Genomic DNA, 24,598 nt, shown 5'->3' on the forward strand with positions numbered 1-24,598 from the left:
AGGGTATCATCCAGATGATGGCCCTCAAAGTTTCTGTTGTGATGTGATGCGAGGAGCCTATTTCATCAAGCTCATATTAAGGCAAAGACATGCTCTAGCTGCAGAATGGACAGACACAACACTCTCCATTAACACATGATTGGAAAGCAGGACCTCCTGGTCATACACACCTCTATCAGACCTTTGTGTTAATGGAGATCACACGGCCTCAATCTTCTCTCCTGGATATTTCAGATTTCAGAAGGTTGGGCTGCTGCCTCTGCTGTTGGAAGTGCTTAAACCTGACCTGCAGTGCAATGTGTAATCTGAGACACGTATTTCATAAGAGAGATGAAATGAAAGTGTTTAGACTGTGATACCTCTTTTTCATTTCACGTTTTTCCTTCTCTCGTAATATTCTGTCAGAAGATTTGAAATCTGTGCTGTTATTGAGTTATAAGTCTACAGAGCCACCGTGGCTCCTCTTAATTGTCTGTCATCTCGCCACAGCTCCACTGTATCAGATGAGCTATTAGTAAACCTTCACTGGCCCCACCAGTCATCTTCCAAATAGGTTTTTATGAATATGCAAGGGGCTAATTAACACTTTGAATCATATAAAATGTATGATTTTTACAATAAGTTATTCACATAATTGAATTGTCGGTATATTGGTTGCAACTACTACTGTACTACTGCTGCTTGGAGGGGGAGAAGAAGAATTTATCCATTTCGCCTGTTTATTCATTATTTTTAGCTAACATGTTCATTCATTACGTTTCTTGTAGCTGACTAATTCATCTGTTTATTTGCTACTATTCAAACAAATATCCATTGGGCATACTTTCAGCTAGAATGAAAAGAAGGTAATGCCTGCACACTTACACCATGCCACAAAAGTTTAATGGAGACAACGTTGTGATCACACTTGGATCTTTATCAGGTCTAACTGTTTCCCAAATGAACAAACCACACCCATATTTAGATATCCTGCACACCAACAGGCTGACAAGCATACATATCATGTATGTTGGATGTTTTGATGTATGGCTTTGCATTCTTTTATATTTGTATTTTTTTTTTTAATTGTATGGATGATTATCAACAGCTGCCGTCATTGAGCTTGTCAGCCTATTGTCCAACACTGTTGGACTCATTAACACATTCTTCTTCCTTTTCTATACCTTTTGCCAAGATTACCCACAATGCAACTTAGCCACTGAGTGACATCACTGGAGGCAATTTATCAGATTGCTTCCTCTGGATCCACAAAAGGCTTTATGCTACTTTTTTCACATATGCAGCAGTACTCCCCAAGACCTGTGAACACGCTTTGCACTTTGTAAGGAGTTACTCCTATAATAATATCTGGCTCCTTATTTGCCTCCTTAACACAAATTACAATTTCTGTTTTTTAGTTGAGTATATTTGAGTTAATGAGTACGGCTGTCCACATACAGTACCCCCTGGCATCTTCAAAAGTACCCCCTGGTGCAGAAGTACCCCTGGTGGTGAATCACTGATTGACTCGTATGACTGAAGAGTAAAACTGAAAACCATCGAGCTTGTTTTTTCTGGCTTGCTCATGGAGAACATGAGCTATCATCTGATTCCACTTTGTATCATGTGTTATTGGTTTAAAAAAGATTTCTCTTAGAGTGTGAAAATTCTCCCCAAAGAGTTCTGGTGCTTTCATCCAAGAGGATCGGAGTAAGCTCTGATTTATCCCGAAGAGAGAATAGGTCGGCTCAGTGTGGGGCTCAGTGGTGTTCAGCACTGGTCTTGAGGTGTTTTTTGGCTCCCTTGTGTCCTATGCCATTTATAACAAACAGCCAAGAGGTAAAATCTAGGACAAAAGGTAGTCCTTGCTCCTTTCTTTGCTGAGTAGTAAATATAATGGGTCAGCTGAGCATGACAGCATAGTGCGGCTCAGGCTCCAACCTGCGGTGTTCACTTACTGTGTTCATCAAATATTTATATTGTGTTTTACCTGCATCAAAAACGTTTGATTGATATGTTATTAAAGCTATGGCTAAAAATACACTTACGCTGACCGTGGCCTTTTTTATGTCTCTGTTAGCTCACCTTTGTGAATCCTGAAACCTGCTCGTTTTTGCTCGAGGCTTCAATTTTGGCCGATTGAGCTGCTTCCTTTTGTAGATTGCAGACACGTTTGAACCCACAAATTTCCGCATGCAGCTATAAAATTTGAGCTGATATTATGCTTACATGCTGAAAGGACCCTCTTGTTCTGACCAACAAGAGCCCGTTTCACTTCTGTGTGTGTGGGTTTAAATTAAAAGAGATCAAAGAAAGTGTGCATGTAGAATTTGAACTGAGTAAACTTTATCTGTCCCACTAAACTAGTAAGTGGACCTTGTGTTAGGGTTATTTTGTCACGCTATGTTTCCAAAGTCAGAAATGAACCTTCACACTCTTCAACCAGAAGAGTTTCATGCCCATGCAACCCCTGGAAGATCCCCAACAGCAGCTGGTACCTGTAGCAAATTAATGGGACTCTTTTGCAAAATAGACAGCGAAAACTGCATCCCCAAATTTAAACCTCAATCTAAGCCATTGTCCTGTCCTTGCCTGTGGCTCCAAAATATTGCTGTGAGGACACCAGTCATCCTAAATGAAACCAACATATTATCTGACTTGGCTTCCAAAAACAGAAGCAGAATTTATCTCAGCCCTCATCACTCTTTCTGTCTGTCAATCTGTGGGGTTGATAGGAAAAAATTTTCAATCATTAATTACAAAGGAAATCCTTTTCTCTTCATGTTTGATGCAACACTGAACTGTTTTGTTAACATCTGTAGTCGTGCTTTTAAATCGGCCTCCACCACCATGACTCATGAGGCATTCTTGTTGAATTCCTAGTCAGTGGAAGGTCCTCGTGAGTCTAGTTGAAAGGGAATCACTTAGGGCTCGATCAAAGTCTGTCATCCTCAACAAACAAGTAATTCTGTGTTTGTTTGCAGCCTTCACTTTATTTTTTTAATCTGGAGCTGCAGCGAAACTGTGCCAGGAAGTGTTTGTCATGACTTCCTTTTCAAAAGTAATAATTCAATACTTTCCTCCAATCTATTGCCCAAGCAGCTGTCATTTTTTATGCTGTTGCTCTGTTTTCCAAACTGGATGTATGTTTTTATGTTTGTGCCAAGTTTGAATTATTCACATCTCAGAGCTTTGAGGTTTGCCCTCCCAGATCAGCACATAGAGCGGGAGTACGTTAACCTTGGTCTTTGCTTCTCTCAGGAGGCAGAGGGATCCTTGCCCTACCTGCTGGTGCTGTGTGGAGACCACGGCATGTCGGAGACCGGCAGCCATGGAGGCTCCTCAGAGCCAGAAGTCAATACGCCCCTGGTGCTCATAAGTCCAGCCTTCAAAAGAAAAGGTAAACAGTCTAGTGTTGCTTAAATGGGCTGACGGCAGCAGATGTGTAATTGAATCGAAGAGATTCAGGAGCTAGTTATACAACTACAGCTGCCATGCGAACCATGAATAAGAGTGTTTTGTTCATCAGGGAAAATTATGAATAAGTCAAACGAAACTTTTTGAAAATAATTCATAGGAGAGACATTTTCTTTCATGCTCGCTCTTAACTTTACATTCATTTTCGTGTCTCATCTCACAACAGTGCAAATAGAAACTCCTAAGCAGAACTTCATTTTGCGGTGATGTGACGGGGTTGAGTGTGAAAGTGTGATCTTGATAATTGGCGCTTTCTCAGCCAAGTCTATTTCTGAGATCTTTTCTTGCATGGCTTTATATTTATAGACCTTTTATGCTAATTAATCATTTACAGTTTAGTTGAGTTGTTGCTCCTGGTTTTGCTCATCTCCTGTGGTGCCAACTGCTTGAATGACTTGCCTACCAGGAGGACTGCATGCACATAAATTCCACAATTACCAATCAATGAAGGGGTAGGAAGTAAATGCCAAATCCTGTGTTCTCTTCAATGAAATCCATCCGGTTGAATGAATTCATTAAGTCATTAATGAGGTGCTTTTCTGTGTTTCATTAACATAGAAATTAAAAGAGGCTTTGGGAAGTAAGTAAAGTAATCCTCTTTAGGGCTGTCTTAACAATAATGAGTAAAGCCCAGTATATGTCAAGACCCCACATGGTCGGTGTGCTGTACATGAAAAGTCAGTGGAAGTTTCTATAATATACATTCTAGGATATTAAATGGTAATCTGCAATTTCCTGTAGGGTTCTGTGTTGTATTCTCTGTAACCCTAACTGCTGAAAATAGCAAACAAACACCTACAGTCTGTCATCATAGTCTGATTCAAATTCTGCTAAATCGTGATTGGTATATGGAAATACATGACATCACTTTTCTCTAACTTAGTGCCCCCTTTACAGCAGTGATGAGAGCACAACGGGGAAAAAAGAAATTTAGAAATCTCTTGTGTGGATGAACCTAAACTGTTCCCTAATTTAGCAGAAAATTGCGTCTTAATGTGAGATCCCAATGCCTCAAATTAGAAGCTGGTTGGGAAAATCAATTTTCAGGGCCTTTAAGTTTAAAAAAAAAGTGTTGTTTTGTGTTGAGTTGAAGTTGTGGTGCATATCCAGCCATCTTGTCTGTGGAGAAACACTTCACGTCTGAACACCTTCATCCTTATGCCATATGATCTTTATGCAAAAATTCGAATTAAATTCTCAGTTTCCTCATCAGAATAATGGTTATTTTTATCATGGTAAGAGTGGCGGGTCGTTAGTAGAAACCTCACCTGCCTGTTGTTTCTCATTAGAACATGCTGCAGTGGATAAGAGTTCATTACTGGCTCAGTACCTGAGCTTCATTTGTTAATCTGAATGCGTCATTGAGAAAACAACCCTCTTACACAGATTGGCAGAACATTTAGTCGAAATTGCTGGGAGGATCCTAAGAGGCATTGCCACTTTAATCAGACAGTGTAGGTGTTAGAAGCCATGCAGTCATTGTTTACCTCAGTGTCTGTGTATCCTTGCCTTTTCTTACTTTCTTCGAGGAAACAAAGAAAACTAACCCAAGCCAAATAACAGAGAATGGATAAGGTGATAAGGTTCAAGCTTCAAAACCCACAGTAACTGATGCAACAATGTTTTGAGACATTGAATATACTGATGTGAGAGAGATATTGATGAGCTGTGTTATAGTACCCTTATAGACATTTCAACCGTGTGCCAGCAACCAATTTAAACCCAGTCATAGCAGACATTGAGGTAAATGTGCTGTAATCTGTTGGAGAAACATTGTTATTGTCCCAGCTTTCATACAAAGTATTCACCAAGCTGAGCAAATGCATGACTCTATACAGCCACATTCATCAATGGCTGCAACAGGGATATATTAGAGATTATATCAGTAAGCTTGATACTTCGATGCATATGGCTTCCTCATCAAAAGCATTTTTCTCATCTATGAATCAGCATTATGTGTGTTTAACTTTTTACTGAGTTGTGGCACATCTGTCCTGTCAGATGTGCGTCACTCTGTTCTGTGTAAACCAAACAGGTGCGAACAGACTGACTATTCTTCTACAGAGGTTTGGTTGGATGTAGGGTTGGGCAATGTCTGCTGAATTGGCATATGACGATGTCTACAGTGAAACATTGTGATGGACGATGACATTGTCGTTTATGAATTTGAGGCAGTGTGTCCCCTCAGTGTTGTCGTAAGGCAGCAGTTGTGTATTAGCTCACCACTGAAGCCGCTGCTTTATCCCACCGTTGCTCTGACATGAACCTCCAACTGTCTCACCCTGCAGAGGAAACTATGTCCTGTTACCACCAACATACATCCCTGTGCCAGGTTTAAAAGTGTCCTCGTCTCCGCACCACATGTCCGTAACTTAGCTTTGTTCAGCCTCATATGCATAAAACAACATTGGTCGACTAGCCAAGGAAGCTAAGCTAAGAAAACTGTATAAATACGGCGTGACTGAGAGAAACAGCGGTCCATGGGAAAAGAAGCACTGCTGCCACAAATTTAACTGCGTGTCTTGGGTTCACCTTACTGAGCTGGTTTCATAAGAAAATGATAAACGGGACATGGAGACGTACAGTAATGTTAGTGCACTGAGCAGCAACATACTTCTTTTCATTTCCTCGCCCCACATATCACAAACAACAACTGAACTCTGAGTAACTCTGAGTAGTCGATGTCATCCATCGGCCCAACCCTTGTTGGATGTTACAGTATTGGACATGTAACTGGACAACAGTGGTCTGGCAAACCGATTCTTCTTGGCTTATTTTCAAAGAACAAATAATGTATGATTTTAAACATTAATATGGGATTAATGTTGAATTCTGATAAAACATCTTCAGGGTTTTGAAAATCTTTCACTTTACAAAGAGGGTTTTTTCAACTTCACTCATTAGTGTAATTGCTGAAACTAATACCATGACTAAAATATTTTCAGTCATTCAATGCTAAGTAACAGATTTAAACATGCCTCATATCCTTGGTAGATTCATGGCATTATCCTGAATGGCTTTGGGGTTAATACAGCAAAGTCCTTGTCTTGTTGCAAATCCGTCTCCTTTTAATATAAAATGGATAATTCCCAGGCTTATTTCATTGTGTCCAATTACCAAATTAGCTCATAGCTCTGGGGTTTGTTCCAGTCTTTAGTCTGCAGCTGCCTCTCTTCCCCACACATGTGAGCCGTGTTGTTCATTTCCCGGATATATTATACAGCAGAATAGTTCATTATCGCAACCTGAAAACTTTACTCAGACATGAACAACTTGGGAAATGACTCCCACTCTGTGTTTGTATTTTTGAAAGCTCTCCACAGGAAGCCAAGTGTCAACAGAAAAATGTCTGTTCACTTTTGACAAGGGGGAGAGCTAATGATTTTGTGTTTTCATTCATTTTTTGTTTTTGTTCGGATTGTTTTGCACGTTCAACAGCCCTCCTGATGGTCATACCCGCAGGCATTTATACAAGAGTAATTATCTGGATTGTTTTTGATGCTTCTTTCAGATTCAGGTTTTCTGTTTGAATTCAACTTTAATATCACCCTGATTCTAATCAACAAAGAAGATGTCACTGATGCACTTTGTCTTAATTAATAAAACGAGAGTCAACTGTGGAGAAAGGTTGCAGACGTTCAACCACGCTCTCGTCGTTTTCCTGTGACCGCAGTTTGACTGTCCTGAGGGGACAGAAATGCTGCAGCGACTGTGATTGGAGTGATATGTCCCACTTAGATATATCCTACATAATCACTGGCTTCCACATACCAGGATGGCGTGGGATCTTTCACTGCTCGTGTTTGTGTCAGGTTAATGACTTTAGGAGAAGGAACTTCTTTTTTAAATTCATCTTGATGAGCGTTTCTTTCAGACGAGCTCTTATTGTTTTGAACGGAGGAATCTTCCACAGCAGACAGTAAGAAAATTGAGCCATCTCCTTACATCCATCGTGTAAATAGTTTTTGTCTGTAGATTGCTTCAGAGTTTGAAGTAATAAAATATGACTTTAGTTCTCATAAATAAACCCATTTTGCCTCCTGGTATCACAGATTGACGCAGCACAATTGTGATTCATCAATCGGTTCATTTTTGAAAGCTTTTCCTTTTCCTTTGTCTGACAGAGTACAAAAGGTGGTGCATTTTACATTCAAGTATTTTTGCAATAAATAGAAGACGAACCTGATAGTTAATATAAATTCAGGTTTTACAGCAGGAAAGACATCACAGTTCTAGACTCAATGATTGACAAGTAAAGGTTAGAAAACAACACAGTGAAAAAAAAAGGAAGAAAAATGCATCTAATTCATGTGTCATTATTTAACCATCATGTATTGCAGGTGCAATAGATCCTTAGAGTTTTTGCTTGTTTGTTTCTTGCCCTGTGATGTCAGTGGGGATGGAGAAGCCCGGAGTTGTAGAGCAGGTTGACTTGACCCCGACCCTGGCCCTGGGACTCGGCCTGCCCATATCTCAAAACAGCGTGGGCCGCCTCATCCCTGGTGTGTTGGAGGAAACCTCACTTCGGGACCAGCTGCGCTTCCTGCATCTAAATGGCCACCAGCTCAGCTGCCTGCTCAAAGACAGCATGCCCGAGTACGAGAAAGGTGAGTCACAAATTCACTGCGTCCAACTTGTAGACTTGTTAAAATCCCAGAAAGGCAGGACCTTGTCTGACAAGGAGTCTCATCAATATGCTATTATGGTGCTGGTGACAATACCTACCTACTGCCCGCAGCAATGTGACTATTGCCCATAGTAAGAAAACAATGCAATTTAAGGACTAATTCAGTCCAAAATTGAAATGCTGTCATTTTTTCATTATACTTATGTCAGTCAGACTGTACTGAAGTTGGTACAACTACCAAGCACAAGGTTAGTCAGTTCCCATTACACCATCTCAGCTTTCTCACAAATTATTGAAAACAATGTGGCCACCTTACTGATACTCAAAACATACCACACATTACCCACAGCAGTAATCACTCACTCACCAGAAGTTGTTTCCTCACAACTTGCCTCAAAATTCCAATTACTGACACCTAATAAGTTAATGAGTTATTATTCAGATATATGCATGGTAACAGAGCCACATGAGCTCTGTAACCTCTACTCATGTTCAACATCAGCTGCACTACGAGAGTGCTGTAGTAATGAGTCCTAAAACCTGGAAATCAATTGGCATTTCTATGCTTATCACAGGCTTAAGAAATTTACACTTTCTATTCTACGACATAAAATAATACATCATTAAATGTCCCACAAGTGAATTATAAAGCGCTTATGTAAAAAAATGGTACGATACGAATGGTATGCTAACAAGTGGCTAACACTACACTCTGAATGTCTGGGACATTAAACGTCATCATGCCGAGACTCATCGACTCACTAGTCCATCTTTACAGGCCTGCTTAAGTTACAAACTATTCTAGCTCTAACTTTACAACCTGTAGACTGATCAATTTATAGAAAATGCATAAAGTAATTTTGAAGTAAGACGCTTAGTAGTGGTGACCACAATGTAGTCTGTTTATAGGCTAACATAAGTGTAGCTTTTTACTTCCAGTGATTTAATTTACGCCTTGAAAATCACAAAAGTGGTTTATTTTCATTTTCATTGTCACAAACTTGTGTTTGCAACAGAGATTATTTTTCTGCAGTAATCCAAAATCCAAATAATCATACAGACTTTTAGTCGAGGGAACCAGGGCAATGCTAACTTCCTGGTTAGCCTACAAAAATACGTCATCCCTACAGCACTCTGTTATTATTTTTCTAATAACAATCACTGAAATGCATATGCTGGTTGGCTCTAAGTGACAAACCCACAGAGAATTATCACCTGACTGTGTGGTTCCCCTCAGCTCTACAGAGCGTTTTAGCAACTTTCAGCTCATTGTTTTGGCTTTATGGGCTGCTCAACCCTTATTTTAGTTTTTTTTTCCAATGACAAAGCTTTGATAAACCAATTGTATATGACATGTCCACAGCTAAGCAACAGACAGACAGACAGAGTTAGTGATTAACTAACAGGAGCAGTTAGTAGCTGAGGAGCCAGGCACTCTTCTCAGGATTCTTTAGAGACCAAAACAGAGAGTGTTTATTGGACTTCATCAGGTGGCTTAAAACTATGAAATGAACGGATATGTTGATGTGTGTCTGCTGGATGTGTATACTGTATAGGCAACTGTATGCTAACACGTTGCTAAATGATAATATGTCAATATGGTGCTGTCCCCCCCAAAAAATCCTAATGCTTGTTGAAAGACATAACACAATACGTTCTGCCAGGTTCTCATTACAGTAAAAAGCTGTACGCTCCACATAAGTCATTGAAATAACGTATGATACCTCAAACTAGCAGCATTATTGTCTTATTTAGATCATAGTTTTATTTGCATTCCAGTCACAGTTTTGTGCATGTAGTGTTTCCACAGAGGAAACACAGATGGCACAGATTTAGGTTGACTCAGAAATGGTTTGCTGTAAACAGACGTCCGTCTCCTCATTATTCCCACCATGCTGACAACTGCATCAAAGCAGCTTCGCAGAGCGTTTAACCTGCAGCAGTCTTATTAAGACGAGGATAGACTCCTCTTACAAGTTCAAAAGATTCACCAAAGCTCAGAGGCACTTGGATCCTTTATTAAGAAAGACATGTTTTGAAAATTAGATTTCAACGTGTTGGAGATTAAAAGAAATCCATTCAAACACATGGTTTTGTTTTAGTTAATGGTCTCTAATGGTTGTTAACTGATTGAAAATATTCATCCTGCAAGTTAGATAATCCTCCAAATGTTTCATCTAACAGCAGTTTGTAGTATTTTTTTTATTGTCAGATGAATCACCCATGCATTTACAGGAAGTAAGTTGCTGAAGGCTGCAATAATGCACTGACTGTACTGTATGATACAAGAGGTAGGTTTATGAAAAAGAAGTACTGATCCTAGCTCCAACAGAAACCAAGTATCTGAGTGAGAATCAGGCAAGTCTGTTCTGAACATGGTGCTTCCTGCCATGTCAGGGTGGAAGTGTGGAAAATCTGTATACTGATTTCTTTAAGTCTGTGATTGACTGACCTTACAGCTGTGAAAAATCCACATGGGAGCAACACAGTCTGTGGTCTGTTCTTGAACATTAATGCTGCCCACTCTTTGTGCAAATTCATGCACATATCCTCACTGAATTTTACTCCCTGCTTATAGCTCGGGGTCACACTGTTTGTCAGAGTTATCCATCTTGCAGCGTCTCCCCCACGCCTCTTATCTGTCTCCCCCTGCGTCTGTCTCTCTGTTGCTGTCCTTCACTTTCACAAACATTTGATACACCAATGGCAGCAATTACCATTGCTAATGTTTGATCGGCCGGAAGTAATTTATCTTATCATTTTAAGTGAGACAGAAGGAGGGAGGCAGAGAGAAAAGTCTTTGAAAACTGGCTTGTTTGGCAAGTTATTAGACATGTGGCATTTAATTTAAACTTTCATAATCTTCAGAAAAGAAAAAAAAAGCTGTTTTCCCTAAAACTGGATTATTTTTTTTAGACTGAAGCAGTTGGACCATGAACATGGAGTACTTCTGACATGATGACAAAATAGATAATAGGTGGTGTCAAGGTTGCTTACAGGCCTGCAGTCACCCTCCCTAATGAGAATGTTCTGAACGCAGAAAGAGGCACAAAAACAGCAACAACAAACCTGATAACCAGAAAATGATGAAATTACATCCCCAATGTTAGAAGTCCAAAGCAAGCATTAAGACTCTTTGGGCTCTGTCTGATGCCTGGTGCAAATTGGTGCGCAGTGTCATTTGCGTTTTTAAACGTTTCCATGTGAGCAGTAATCACTGCAGCAAATATCGTGGTTTGAGCAGTGAAACTACAAGCTGCAGTAAAGTTCACATGACGGAGAAAACTCTCCAGTTGAAACAAAATTAACTTTTAACTTCTGAAATAAATATCTTTAGAAAGCTCTGATGGAGCTCTAGATTTATCAGGAGGATGGCTGCTTCACTTCATACAATACTCCAGTATGAATGTGAACATTCTGTGTGACCCTCTGAAACGTTAAGACCACAGAACATTAATTAACAATAGAGCATGACTGATCCTGTTGGCGTACTGGAAGATTTGAATTATCAATGAAGTTAAACTGCTGTGCCTCATGCGTAAATGCGCGCAGCTTCTCTCTTAATAGAGAGATGCACTTATCCATTCAGCTGCTGGAGGATCACTGCAGGTAATTTCACGCGCCAGCATCCCATCCGCTATTAGTCAGAATGATAATACTTATGACCCGTCCCGCCTGATCCTTTGCTTCACTATTACACATTGATAGGACAGATGATTGGGTTACGGTGGAGGCAGAGGGTCCAGCAGCCAAGGACCACATACCTGTACCTCAGCAAATACAAGTGCTGCTGTTTAAATAGCAATGCGCCAGATCCTGCCGCACCCGGCTTTTAATGGGTGATTTAATTTATGTTACGCCCAAATCACACCCATGACTTATTAAGAGTCACGCCTGAAATGCACTTGCGCCAGCTCATTTGGTCCTTTGTCTTATTAAAATGTAATTATTCAAGTTATTTCAGTATCAAATACTGTAGAAGAATACTGTCTTTGGGCCCAGTTTTCAGGACAAGTCAATGATAATAACTCAGTGAATGTTGTCTTCTGTGTCTCATGTTGAACTGTCAAAAAGTAAACTGACACAAACTTATGAGTGTGGTTCGCAGCATGTTGCTTTCCAAACTAGATGTGAAACAAACTACTTCCTTTCACATTAAGAAACTTACCGCTCTGGCAGCACAATTTTCACTCTATTTTGGTCCCTGGTTTCCATAGCGATGGGATGAAATGGAAATTATTTCAGCAGACCTACATTTGGATGTGTTGATTTTTTTAAAATCTGTCCACTTGGGTAATCATGAAGCTGTTATGCAGTGGAATTTAATAGTTGTCACTGCTGGGAAATTCGCCTGGGATGATATTTTAAGTAGCATGCCTGTTGGACACCTGTTGGGGTCAAATCTTACTGGGCGGGAAATAAGTTGCATGAAAGAAAGCTGCCTTCTGTCTGAAAAGAAATGCTGATTACATTATTCAGGTTTGTTATTCAAGATGTTTCATCAGGGGGTCCAAAGTACCTCAACTGAACTCTCAGCTTGAGCGTGTCATCTTAACAGCTTAACATCTTAAACACTCTTCTTTGTCCCAAAGTAAGAATAACCTGAAAAACTTTAAAGTAATAATGTTAAAAGTTCTACACAACTGGTGATAGAAGGTTTAAACAACCTTGTCCTGCCTCTACGTCTCTCTCTACTATATATCTGTTGGTCTTAATGGTGTACCATAATAGACCATATTCACACAGCAGCCATTTTCCCCTGACGTCAAGCTCAGGGTGTAAAGCTTGAATGCTGTGATAATGTTATACTGCTTGTTCCAGGTTGCAAGTTGTTTAAACATTGGGTATGTGCCAAATTCTTCAATTTACCACTTGCCAATTGATCAGCAACTAAAAAGTTGACAGTAAAAATCAGGTGGGATGGCCTTTTTCAAGGTAAAACAACATATTTGATAACCCATTAGCTAACGCTAACATTCAACCCCTTCCAAGCTCACATTACCATTTGATTACATCCAGTTTTTTTTTTTTCACTTCCAGGCGTAATAAAAATGCGTCCAAGATGTTTGTTGATATTTTAGAATTAATTAATGGTTTCCCTTTTGTATCACACTATCAACCAGTAGCGTTAGCTCGGAAATGGTTGAATGCTGTCAGCTAAAGGGTTATCAAATATGTAACTTTACTTTGAAATATGGCCAGATGCCCCTCTGGATTTTCACTATCCATTGTCTTTTCAGTTGCTGATCAATCAGGTTCAATGATAATTTGTCAGTTATTCTATGTTTACACGACTTGAAACCACAGCAATAAGACATTTGAGCTTCCCACCCTGGCTGTGATGTCAGAGAAAAATGGCCACCATGTAAAGAACCTACGTGCAATATGATGCTTTACCTTGTTTTTGAATTAATGTTATAATTTCAGAGTCCCAAATGTCTGCGTGTTGTCCGATATGCATGGCCCACTTAAACAATATTTTGAAATTCCCTTTAAGACTCATTTATAAATCCATCAATGTCTGCCTTGAATCAATCTTCATATTATGTTTTTCTTGTGCTTCTAACCTCAGGCATCTTGGAGGGGCCATTAACCAGTCCCTGTACTTTTAGACAGATGAAACATGGCCAGGGCCATCGATATTGTATGATTCATGCCTGTGGCTTAAGGTTCTAATATTTCTACCAACCCTCTGTCTGGCAAAGCCACAGTAACTATTTATCACCCCTTTGCCTATGCTGCTGAGATAGGTGTTATACTGCAAAATATTGTTTCTAGAAGTGTGTGCGTGTGTGTATGTGTATGTGTGCGTCCGTGTGTGTGTGTGTGCACGCGCGTTTCACTGATGCATACCACAAATCAAACCTCCACGTTGCTTTGTCCTTGAACAGGCTCCTAAAGCACTGAAGTAAAATGAAAGCAGGCATCATTTCATCTGCTTTGAGTAAACATGTGAATGAGTCATAGCTTGTCATCGTTAGGATCCTGACAAATTACACTTTCTTGTTTTGTTCAGGATTAAATGGCTTCTACCACAGGCATATTATGTTTTCAGTTTAAGGAACATTATCGACACAGGAGACAGAGAAGGAAAACACTGAAATTTAATAGATTTCCCATTCAAAACATCCAACATGCACCAGAATGATTGATGAAGTTAAAGAGGATTAGTGAACATAAGGAAACCAATATTTGGAAAATGCCTGTATTTTCTTTATGATGAAATACAGCAGGATAGGCAGCGGTAGAAGAGACTTTTTTCTGCCTTCACTTTTCTTCACTTTTTCCATGGTTTAGTTTGTATGGTGACAGGTTGTTGATATAGACATACCCAGAAATAATGCCACCAATTATTGGAGAGAAGAGAGGCTGTTTGGTTTTATGAATAAGTTTAATTGTCCTTATTTGTATTGGGTGATAAATATACAGTAAAATTAATGTGACACTGCATCAGAAAACTCATAGAGGGATTTAATGAGATGCTGCAAACGTCCTCCTCAATTTGCCGAATCTAAATGAATGCGATAGCTTCTACAATTCCAACAAGAAATTTTACAGAATTTTCTTGTTCAGTAATGCCAAGTCTTGACAAGTACCTGCCAACAAACATCACTGTCAAGCAAATGTAGGTTAATACCGTTGTCCCCCTTCCCATTTGTCGCTGATCCAGAGGCAGGCTTTGAGCAGTTCCGTGTGGCAGAAAAGGCTCATGGGAGCTGGATGAAGCTCTACCTGGAGGGCAACACTTCTGAGGTGCTGACTAACATGGGCAAAAAGGTCCTGAAGCAGTATCTGGAGGCCCTGGCTGCCATGAGCTCGGCCCTCAGCAAACAGCTGGGCAAGTACGACTTGTACTCCATGATTGCAGGCATGGTGTTTGTGTTTCAGGTGAGTACAGAGGTATTTCATTCATCCTAAAGACTAATACATTGGTGTATAACGCTTTATATTACGGTACACATATTCAGTCTTAACTAGGTGCTTATTAGCATTCATATTAGTAGCATATTGGCTCTTTATATAAAGCACTTTTTTATTAATGCCTTATTCTACAGCTTATGGGCCGTTAACTACGCTCATACTGAGTAAAGCATGATAAGATGATTAAAGGTACAGTGTGTAAGATTTGGCCACCTGTAGAGTTCATGCTCAAAAGAAATAAGGTGGCAGCATATGACTAAAGTAACCGCTAACTGTTGTTAACTGTAGCTAGTTAACTCAGTAAGCTGTACAACTAGCCATGTGCAATGGGAACTCAGAGCACCGGGGGAGTGGTGGTGTTTACACCGCTAACACAGGAGCTTAGGAACCAAGTTTGGCTAGTGCTAGCTAACCTGCTAACTTCAGAAGACATCTCTGCAACACGATACATAAACGTCTTTAACATAGTGTCAAAATGTTATTTCTTCACACTCGCACTTCACGTTTTCAAATAAAATTCTTACATATTGCACCTTTAAGTAAATAAAGTAATTAAAGGGGCACTATGTGGTTTTGGAGAAGAAATTCAAACTCAATTAGGTAATAATACAAACTCGAAAAATATAAATTTTTTCAACATCTGAATAAACAAGCTGTCCTCAGAGGAAAATAAGGTCCCCAGAACACTGTTTAAAGCTGAAAAGGTGGCAGGGTCTGCCACATATAACCAAAGTCAAATGGTATGAATTTGTATTGTCCTTTAACCTCAGTTTGTTCATTTAGTTTGTTTAGGCATAAAAAATCACCCAATTTCTCTTCTGATTAGAAGACAAACTTTGATAAGATGGATTACCATTAAATATTAATACCACAAACTTAAAACATAACTTTAAACATGTACTGGCATACTTGATATGTGAGTCCATTGCCTGAACTTCCAAAGTGAAGAGGTGCAGGCTCCACTGTTCACATATTCCGGTCAGACCATGCTGCCTTAGGTTTCTGTGGTTGCATCAGTTGATCAGAAAGTCCTGAAAACTTTTTCTTCCCTTCTCTCTCCATTCTCTCCCTATGTCCTGGCCCTGAAGCTCCTGTTGGTCTTACTGCTGGCTATGCCTGAAGCCCTGAGTGGTGAAGCAGCAGTGGACCTCCCAGTTCTCTCAGCCCTGCTCTCCCTGCCTTTCTACCTTTTGTGCCTGCTGCTCGCCTCAGTGCACGTCTTGGTGTGCACATCTGCCGAGAGCTCCTGTTACTTCTGCAGCCTCTCATGGGGGCTCGTGTTTGCTGCCGTTGCCTTCTCCTCTGCAATGTTTTGTATTCTGGTCTCTATGGCAGCACGCCAACTCCCCCTGGGCCCCAAGATTCACGGGAAGGTGAGTTTGTGCACCTTAATATAACACCCAAACACAGGTACAGATTGTGACAGATGTTTCCCCTTAATGGGTGTATTTACATGTGTGCTTTACCTTTACCTACTGTACATACAGTCAGCTGCATGTAAAACACCAATGATCAGTTCACCTGAGGTGTGATCACTTTATAACAAAAAGCATTGAAGGGTCAAGTGAGTAAAAATATGTAATGTATGTGAATGTAGAGATCTCTTGATGGAAAGCTAATTTGCTGCTGTTTAAAAGATAGATTTTTGCTCTTACCTTTGAATATTTCAATTCCTGTGGCATTGCCGAAGAGACGATCAGAATTTATTTGAGAGAAAATCTACTAAATCTACCGAGGCTCAGGGGGGATGAGACGGTCTTGTCTATTGTACCCCCAACTCTGTGATTTAGCTAAGTTAGCAAAGTCTTTACTAATGCGGCTTTAAATCACTTGAATGTCCCTGTACTTTGAAGCAAAGGCCAGAGAAAAAGTTTGAGTAGATTTAGTAGCGAGTGCCTCTTTCAGCAACATTTATTTTAGCCAAATGGTGCTTGGCTGTATGCACACCTTGCCATCAGTTTTTTTCATGGAGGTTTGTAAAGAGCACCCTTAATTACTCTACAGCAAGGGTTCTCAAAGTGTGGCCCGTGGGCCAATGGCGATCCTGAGAAGCATTTTGTCAAGCCCCAGAAAGTGACATGAAATGCATGTTATATCTTCAACCATTCAGTTTCAATACTTCCACTTTCAATAGCCTAAATTCAACACACTACTGCGCTACTGTGTCAAACTTCGCCCCCCTAACAAGCGTCTGTCAGGTAAGGAATGACTTGTGGTTGCATAGCAACTAGTGGCACCTAGTGAGTGTTGCAGGGATCACTTTCTGTCATCAATCCCCGTGCAGTATTTTGGTTTAAGACTAGGCAGTTTATTGTGGAGGAGAGATGGAAAAGCCACCATGGAGTAACTGCTGTATGTTTGAGGAGAAAATGTGGTTCCAGGAAAAATAGAGCAATTTTTACTTTGTTGGAGCTCGCAGGACAAATAAACAAATTTTGATGGACATAAAAAATCTGTCATAATCTGTTAGTAATACCCATAATTTTCATTTACATATTTTTTATCTTAATGAGATGTATTCCATTTAATCAAAATAATACAAAAACAACTCCACCACATTAACTTTTAAAATATAGGACAAACTTCAGATTATGCATTTATGAGGCCACTGAGAGATAAGAAGAACAGAAACACCGACCATTTTCATGTCAACAACACACAAAGCAGATGGAGCAGATTTTTTTGTTTGTTTTTCCTGCAGTGACAGTGGAGGGTGGACATTAAAGCATCGTGGCCTTTGTGTCTAAATGGGCAAATATGAATGATGCAATTATAGAGAATTAGTACAATTAGCCCTCAGTTGACCTGCTGTAGCCTCGCCTGAACTCAAACCTTCATCCTGTTCCACATGGACTTCAACTGGGTGGGTTAAGCTTGAGCTTAATCAAATGCACGAAGGGAGAAGGTTGCAGAGAAGATTGTCATTAAGTTGCGCATCTTTGCATCAGCCAGGGGACTTCTCATAGCCATTTTAATTTTCAGTCTTTCAGTCTGTAGGTCTTCAACTTGCCGTCAGGACCCGGATAGCGAGGGGGGATCTACTAAGGTGTTCTACATATGTTGATGAAGGTTCTCAGGTCATCCAGGCCATGGTAACTCTAAGTGCTGTATCGTAGGCAACTGGACTTATTTCAGTTTCTTGAAGACGTTTCACCTCTCATCCAAGAGGCTTCTTCAGTTCTAACTAACTGAAGGGGAGTTGCAGGCTTAACTATTAAAGCCAACAGCACAACAAAGGGCCCATTACATTATATTACAGAAGCTGCTGCAGGATTAATCTTTGTCCCATGCTCCCATTGTTTTCAAAATCCATTAAAACCAGGTCACATTTCTGAAAACTCTGCCGCTTTGATGAACATAATCCATCATTTTAAATAGCATATGTGTTGTATTATTTTTTAACACGACTTTATAACCCCACGATCATTGCACTCATATCAGAAATGTTCCGGTCTGCCAGATTTGAATCTTCAGATATCATTGTGCTCCTCCAGCAAAACGGTGCCTTCCACTCTGCATTACTGCCAGAGGAGGGTTACTCCGGAGTGGCATGATGGGGAAAGTGAAAATTGTCCCGTCAGCCTCAACTATCAGCTGCATTGTGAAGTCATATTAGAAAATGCAATAGCCGTGGTGTTCAACATAAAGTAGCCTGTAATATAGCTGCAGTAGTAGACTGTGGATGTGTTAAGAGAACTGATGCACTGTTTCAAGATATCACCAAGTTCATTCCAGTGTAAGATGTTTACTGGGCACTTACACAAAATGGTTTCAGCCCTCTCTGGACCCACTGGTGTAGTTGCAGTTAATTGATATGGTGTTATTAGGTAAACAATAACAACTGAACATTATAGCCTTCATTAGGGAGGATTTATTACAGATTGCATGAGCTTTAATTAGGTTCACCTAATAAACTACCAACTGATTTTATTTATTTATTTATTGGTTTATTTGACAGGGACAGTGCAACACTGATCAACAAAATTTAAAAGAAACTGTAAGTGAGCCAGAGTTAGCCATTAAGGCTAATTTTCATCCAGAGTGTAGTTCTTCTTTGGCTAAGTTGGCTGACTTCCTGCTGCCTCTCTCTAGTTTTTAATGGACTTAATTTTTTACAAATAATCATGTTGAGATTACAGCCGTTTTCGAAAGTTTTTAAATTCAAGTTATGCGTCCACGCTGGCGACAGCCGTGCTTGAGGCATTATGTTTCATTTATAGACAAAACATGATGCCTCCAGTACGTTCGTCCGTATGTCCATCTGTCCCAGTCTTGTGAACACGATATTTTAGAAATGCATTGAGGGAATCTCTTCAAATTTAGTGCAAATATCCACTATGACTCGAGGATGTACTGACCAGAATTTGGTGGCCAAAGGTCAAGGTCACTGTGGGGTAAAACACATTTTTAGTCATAACTCAACTATTCAGATAATTACAATAAAATTTAAATGTCGAAAAAGGATAAAATAATGTGAAGATATGACATTCGATATCCTAAAAGTCCAAGGTTAAAATGTTCTGGCCATTATTCAACGCCATAACTCAGGAACAGCAACTGAACTGATGCACAGAAGCATACAACTGCAAGATGTTAATTCTAGTTTATCAAACAATTAGTCCTGTTGGAGTTTACAGCTGTTTCTTTTTTTAATGATTGTCCATGGTAAAATCCCTTTCTGGGTCTCAAAAATCTGCAATTATGGCCACTATGTCAAAAATCATCAAAATGTCAGCTTTTTTAAAAGCACTTTGAAAATAATAGAATCGTATAAACTGTGTAAATAAAACAGACTTCAGTACAACAGACAGAAGGAGGGTCAGGCTTCACTAACAGCTAAAAAATAATTGATGCATTTACAAGAGCATTATCAGTTGACTGAATGGAAAAGCAAATATAACGTACTGTAAACGCGTCAGTCATTAAAATCGACTTGCACTTAGTAGTAAAGTCATCACAATAATAAACTCTGTTTCAAAGGTAGATCATTTTATAATGAATGGTAGTTTTCAACATAGTCAGCTGTAAACGAAACCAAAGAAAAGAGGCCACATCATGTGCACCAGACTGTCAGTGCAAGAAGAAAAATCATTAAACGTACAGAGTTGATGGACGAAGAGGATCAACAGTCAAAAATTAAAACTAACAAGCAAACAAGAGAAGATAACAGGGCTTAGAAAGAGTTGTTTGTGTTATTTTGTCTTCTCTATAACAGCAATGTCGAAATTTACTTCAACAAATAAAAATAATTGGCAGCAGTGTTTTGACTGCTCTTCTAAATGTGAGCAATCAATCATACGTAGTGGGGCTAGTTATTCAGACAGTGGAGGCTTTCAGTCTTAAGTGTTTGTTTAAATTGGCCTAAAAGATGAGTCCTCTTTACTGCTGCACCTCTTTGCTCATTATAATTTATCTGTAAAGGTTACATCTCATTTCCCTTCTGGGAACTCTGAGAAAGTACTGATACAGCAAAATAAAAGTCAGAAGAAATCCACTCGGGCCATTAGGTTGGGTGAAGACATCAACTTCCAAATCTATACTCTGGAGCATGTGAAGGAAATATGTTGTAGATTTCTATTTGACTCGGACTTGTAAGAGTAATTGGAAACATTTTTTCTTTGCGTTGTCTTGTTGTCTCAGAAATGTCAAAATAATTGTGAACATGATTTATTATGGCAATGAGTGGACTTCTGAAGAGAAGTATGCTTCCTCATCCAGCAGATTCTTGAAAAGTCACCAGAACTTGGCTAGAGAGGTAAAACAGTTAGTTAGACAGAAAGTTGTGGCTCGACTCGTGCAAGCAAACGAAAAACAACTGAACCAATGTATGCATCAAACATGTGTATAGTAAATAGTGTGAATAGTAGTGAATGGCACGATGACCACAAAATGTAATTAATTTATTAACTGTTAGTTTGGGCAAAAACCTTTTATAAATGACTTAAAGCAACATTGTGTAGAAATTGGCATTTTGTGGGATTTGGCGCCCCCCCACAGTTTCTGAGTGAAACACCACTGACAAACACAGAAATACAAATCCCAGGTCTTTAACAGTTTGTCGGACATAATGTAGGTACTAACTACAAACAAAACTCACTACATCATAATAGTTATGTGTTGAAAACTTGTATGTTGAAGTAAACATGTATGTAACGCTGTGATCCTACGCTCTCACTGAAGTTACATAGTGCAGAAACAAGTGATGGGGGGGCGGAGTGGCCGAGACAGAGACACCATTCACCCTATTACAAGATCCTGTACCATCAACATGATTTTGAAGCTATAAACACATGGAAGTGTATCTTAATGAATATGAATACATAGACATACAGAAACATGTATAAAAGAAGCTCAGTGCTGGATCCTGATTGGCAGGTCGCTCCAGCCACACATTTTAAATGATACAGGCTGTGAAAGGTCATAACAGTCTATATTTATGGACAATAAACTGCAGCTGTAATCTCTCCTCAGCTGTAAAAGCTGTGTTAATTTAGTTATAAAAATCCTACTGCAGATATATTTTTACCTTAAAAATGTAACTATTCTTCGAGGGATCACATACAGTAAATCTACAGAAGCATATCCAGACTTGCAGTTGATGTTGGAATTAATCAATCAAATCTTATTGATTACTTTGACAACCTTGGTCCAGAAAATGTGATTAATCATTTTCAATCATGGCCCATCTTCATGGCCAAAATCTTTATCTCTGTAATAACCTGTGTGAGGAAATGCAATTAGTAGAGTCTGAGTCCTCTAAGTTATGACTGACATCCTCATTTTGATATTAGGACTAGATAATGAAGCTGTTTTATTGTTACACTATATTAGCATTGGTAATGAATTTGCAGGGAAGCCTTTTGAGATTCTTCTGCCAAAATTCATCATTTTTGACAGTTTTCAGTTCACAAAGACATCTTGAATTACCATTGAGGAGAAAAAAAGGAGGAAAATGTTGTGCAACAAAGTTCAAAGAAAAATTATCTAAAGTCAGGTAAAGTTTGTTATATTATATAATCACTTGAATTAGTTTGGATCTACATGAAAAGCTGCGCCTGGTTTGGCTTGACAAATGACCGCATTGTGGGCGGCATCCAAAACCTTTATTAGAACTATCCTGATTAGTTTCTCTGCGAGACAGAGTTGATAACTGGAAGATTAAGCACACTTACTGACTCACAACTCTGAGCAAAAATATGATTAGAATTCCAGTTGAATGAATTTTAATAACCTAAAGGTGAGTGTACTTTATTTTAAAAATGTAGTGTCTATGAAGGAGGTGTTTGAAAGAGAATTTGAGACACATGTGTAATGCTAAGTGTAAAATACCAGAAATATTAAAAGAAGATTAAGAATCCCTTAACAAATGTATTAACTGGGCCTATAAGGAGCCTGCAATAAAATGGTTTGTGAATAGGATTCTCCTTTTTCCCTGAGTGAAAATATCTACGTGTATTTCTCTTCAAAGAGTTGGAAAGTCCGGAGGGCTACGTCAGAAACGGTGTTTCACAACTGCATGATGGAAAGTTGGGTTCAGGGGCCTGCCAGTAGAATATGATAAATCATATACCTGTCACAGACCAAAGAGTGATTCAAGTATTTCCAGAGGTATTGCGATCTGACTTGTCACTTCAGTAGTACTTTTCTTTAAAATTTTAGAAATTTGGTATGAACTGGGATCGATGCACTGATGGCAGTGGAGGTCTTTATTTCAGACAAAAGGTCATCCTCCTGTCATTTCGCTGTGCTTTGTCATAATGCAGAGAAGCGCATTGACAGGGCAGAAGAGTAATATCCTTTATCCATCCCCGGCACATTAGGCTTCAGTGCAGGTTTATCTTGATGGATGTTCTATAGTATGGGTTGGCCCTGAGAAAGTATTTCTTCATATTATGCTCTTTAAAATAACATAAAAGCATATCCTAGCTGTCTTTACTTTTTGATTAATACATGTTTTGATAAATAAAGTAATAGTTCAGCATTTTTTTCACTTTCAAACAAGGGGAAGCAGCTAATCCACTTATCTGGACCTATAAATGTCACTAATTAAAGGGTAACTCCACCGATTTTCCACTTTAAAGTGTGTTTACAGGTCTTTGGGAGTCTTACTGCATATATATATATAAAGTAAAATTAATATAATATATAATTAATATAAAATATGATATAAATATATATGAAATAATATAGAATAGCATGTAATCTCATACATTTCCTAAAGTGATGTCACTCAGTGGCTAAGTTGCATTGTGGATAATGTAGGCACCATGTTTTTAAAAACAGTCCACTGGTCTAGCATTGCGATCCCATAACACTGTTGGATGTATTATGGAAGGTTTTGAAACAAATGATCAAAATCAATACAGATCAAATCACCTTTTTTATTCCAAATATTATTCTTCCTTTTCAAAACCTGGGGCCTACATTACCCACGATGCAACTTAACCTCTGAGTAACATCACTTGAGGCAATTTATTAGATTACTTGCAGCTTCCTTAAGAGCCACAAAAGCCTTCATATTCTGTTTATGCACATATTTTGTAGTACTCCCAAGACCTTTACATTTACAAAGAGTGTAAAAATAACATTTTGCGGCTTTACGAGTGCTTAAGTGCTGAACTATTTGTCTGTCAGACCCGTGACTTCCCAGAGTCCCCGGTGATTGGAGCCTCAAGACGTAGTTTTGTTGAGGGTTCATACAGAGGGAGCACACAGACACATAAACTTGGGTCTAGACCAGTAAGTGACTTAAATCAGCATTATTAGGACATAGATTCTCTGCCTTTCCAGTGCCCACTGCAAAGACTTCAGATTGGTTGTAATATGTCCATGTTTCTTTGTTTTGCTAAGAACTCAGCCAGCTGCATTTTGGGTAATTGTTTGATGGCTTAACAGCAGCCTGAATAGATCGAGCAGAGGGGGGCCAAGTATTGATCCTTGTGGTACTCCACGCTCAGCTGTTTGGAAGTAAGATTGCCAATGCAGATAGAATAATTACTGTCTTGGAAGTTGGACCTGTGCAAGTTTGAAACAGGAAGGTGATGCTATGAATGAAATGCCTCCCAATTAATACTTCTCTTATGTTTGTATTCCACCTAGTTTGAAACAATGAGTATGCAGAAGACTTACTCAGTGAAGGAAAACATGAGGAATTGTTGATTTTGAGATTTCACAATTTGCTAACCACTGGAGGAGAAAGAGACATGAACAGGAAGCAGTGGAGCTGGAAAAACATCGTACGGCTCCCTTTGCTGTAAACCATGACAGGTTCTTATCTCAAAAACAAAGAAGTTGTAGGCATACAGGACGTTAATCCGCTTCTCAGTGATGCAAGGGTAGCTCGGATTTCTGTGAAGAATAAATGGGCAGACCCAGCTTACCCAGAGACCTGACTCAACCCTGGAATATGTGTGGGGTAGAGAACTATATTGGAGGAGACTTTAGTAACGTACAGGGTTTTTCATCTGGGAGACTTTCCCTCAAAACTTGGGAACAAAAATTAAGATTGACTTTAATTACAAGACAAACTAGATACTCATAAGGTACGGATATACATGCAACATAGCAGCTGCAGCACCTAAATTTGCCACAGTT

General features: G+C 39.3%; 1 protein-coding gene across 1 annotated transcript in view; it reads left to right on the forward strand.

The window, feature by feature from the left end:
* The window catches only part of pigg (phosphatidylinositol glycan anchor biosynthesis class G (EMM blood group)), a 74,686-nt gene that overhangs the window by 13,627 nt on the left and 36,461 nt on the right, over positions 1 to 24,598 (forward strand). The window contains exons 5-8 of the mRNA XM_084352457.1: positions 3,241 to 3,379; positions 7,851 to 8,063; positions 14,754 to 14,971; positions 16,093 to 16,377. Of these exons, the coding sequence (XP_084208583.1) occupies positions 3,241 to 3,379; positions 7,851 to 8,063; positions 14,754 to 14,971; positions 16,093 to 16,377 (855 nt within the window). The remainder of the gene's footprint in view (positions 1 to 3,240; positions 3,380 to 7,850; positions 8,064 to 14,753; positions 14,972 to 16,092; positions 16,378 to 24,598) is intronic.

The sequence above is a fragment of the Pagrus pagrus genome (assembly GCF_965226575.1).
Source record: "Pagrus pagrus genome assembly, chromosome: 5".
Lineage (NCBI taxonomy): Eukaryota > Metazoa > Chordata > Actinopteri > Spariformes > Sparidae > Pagrus > Pagrus pagrus.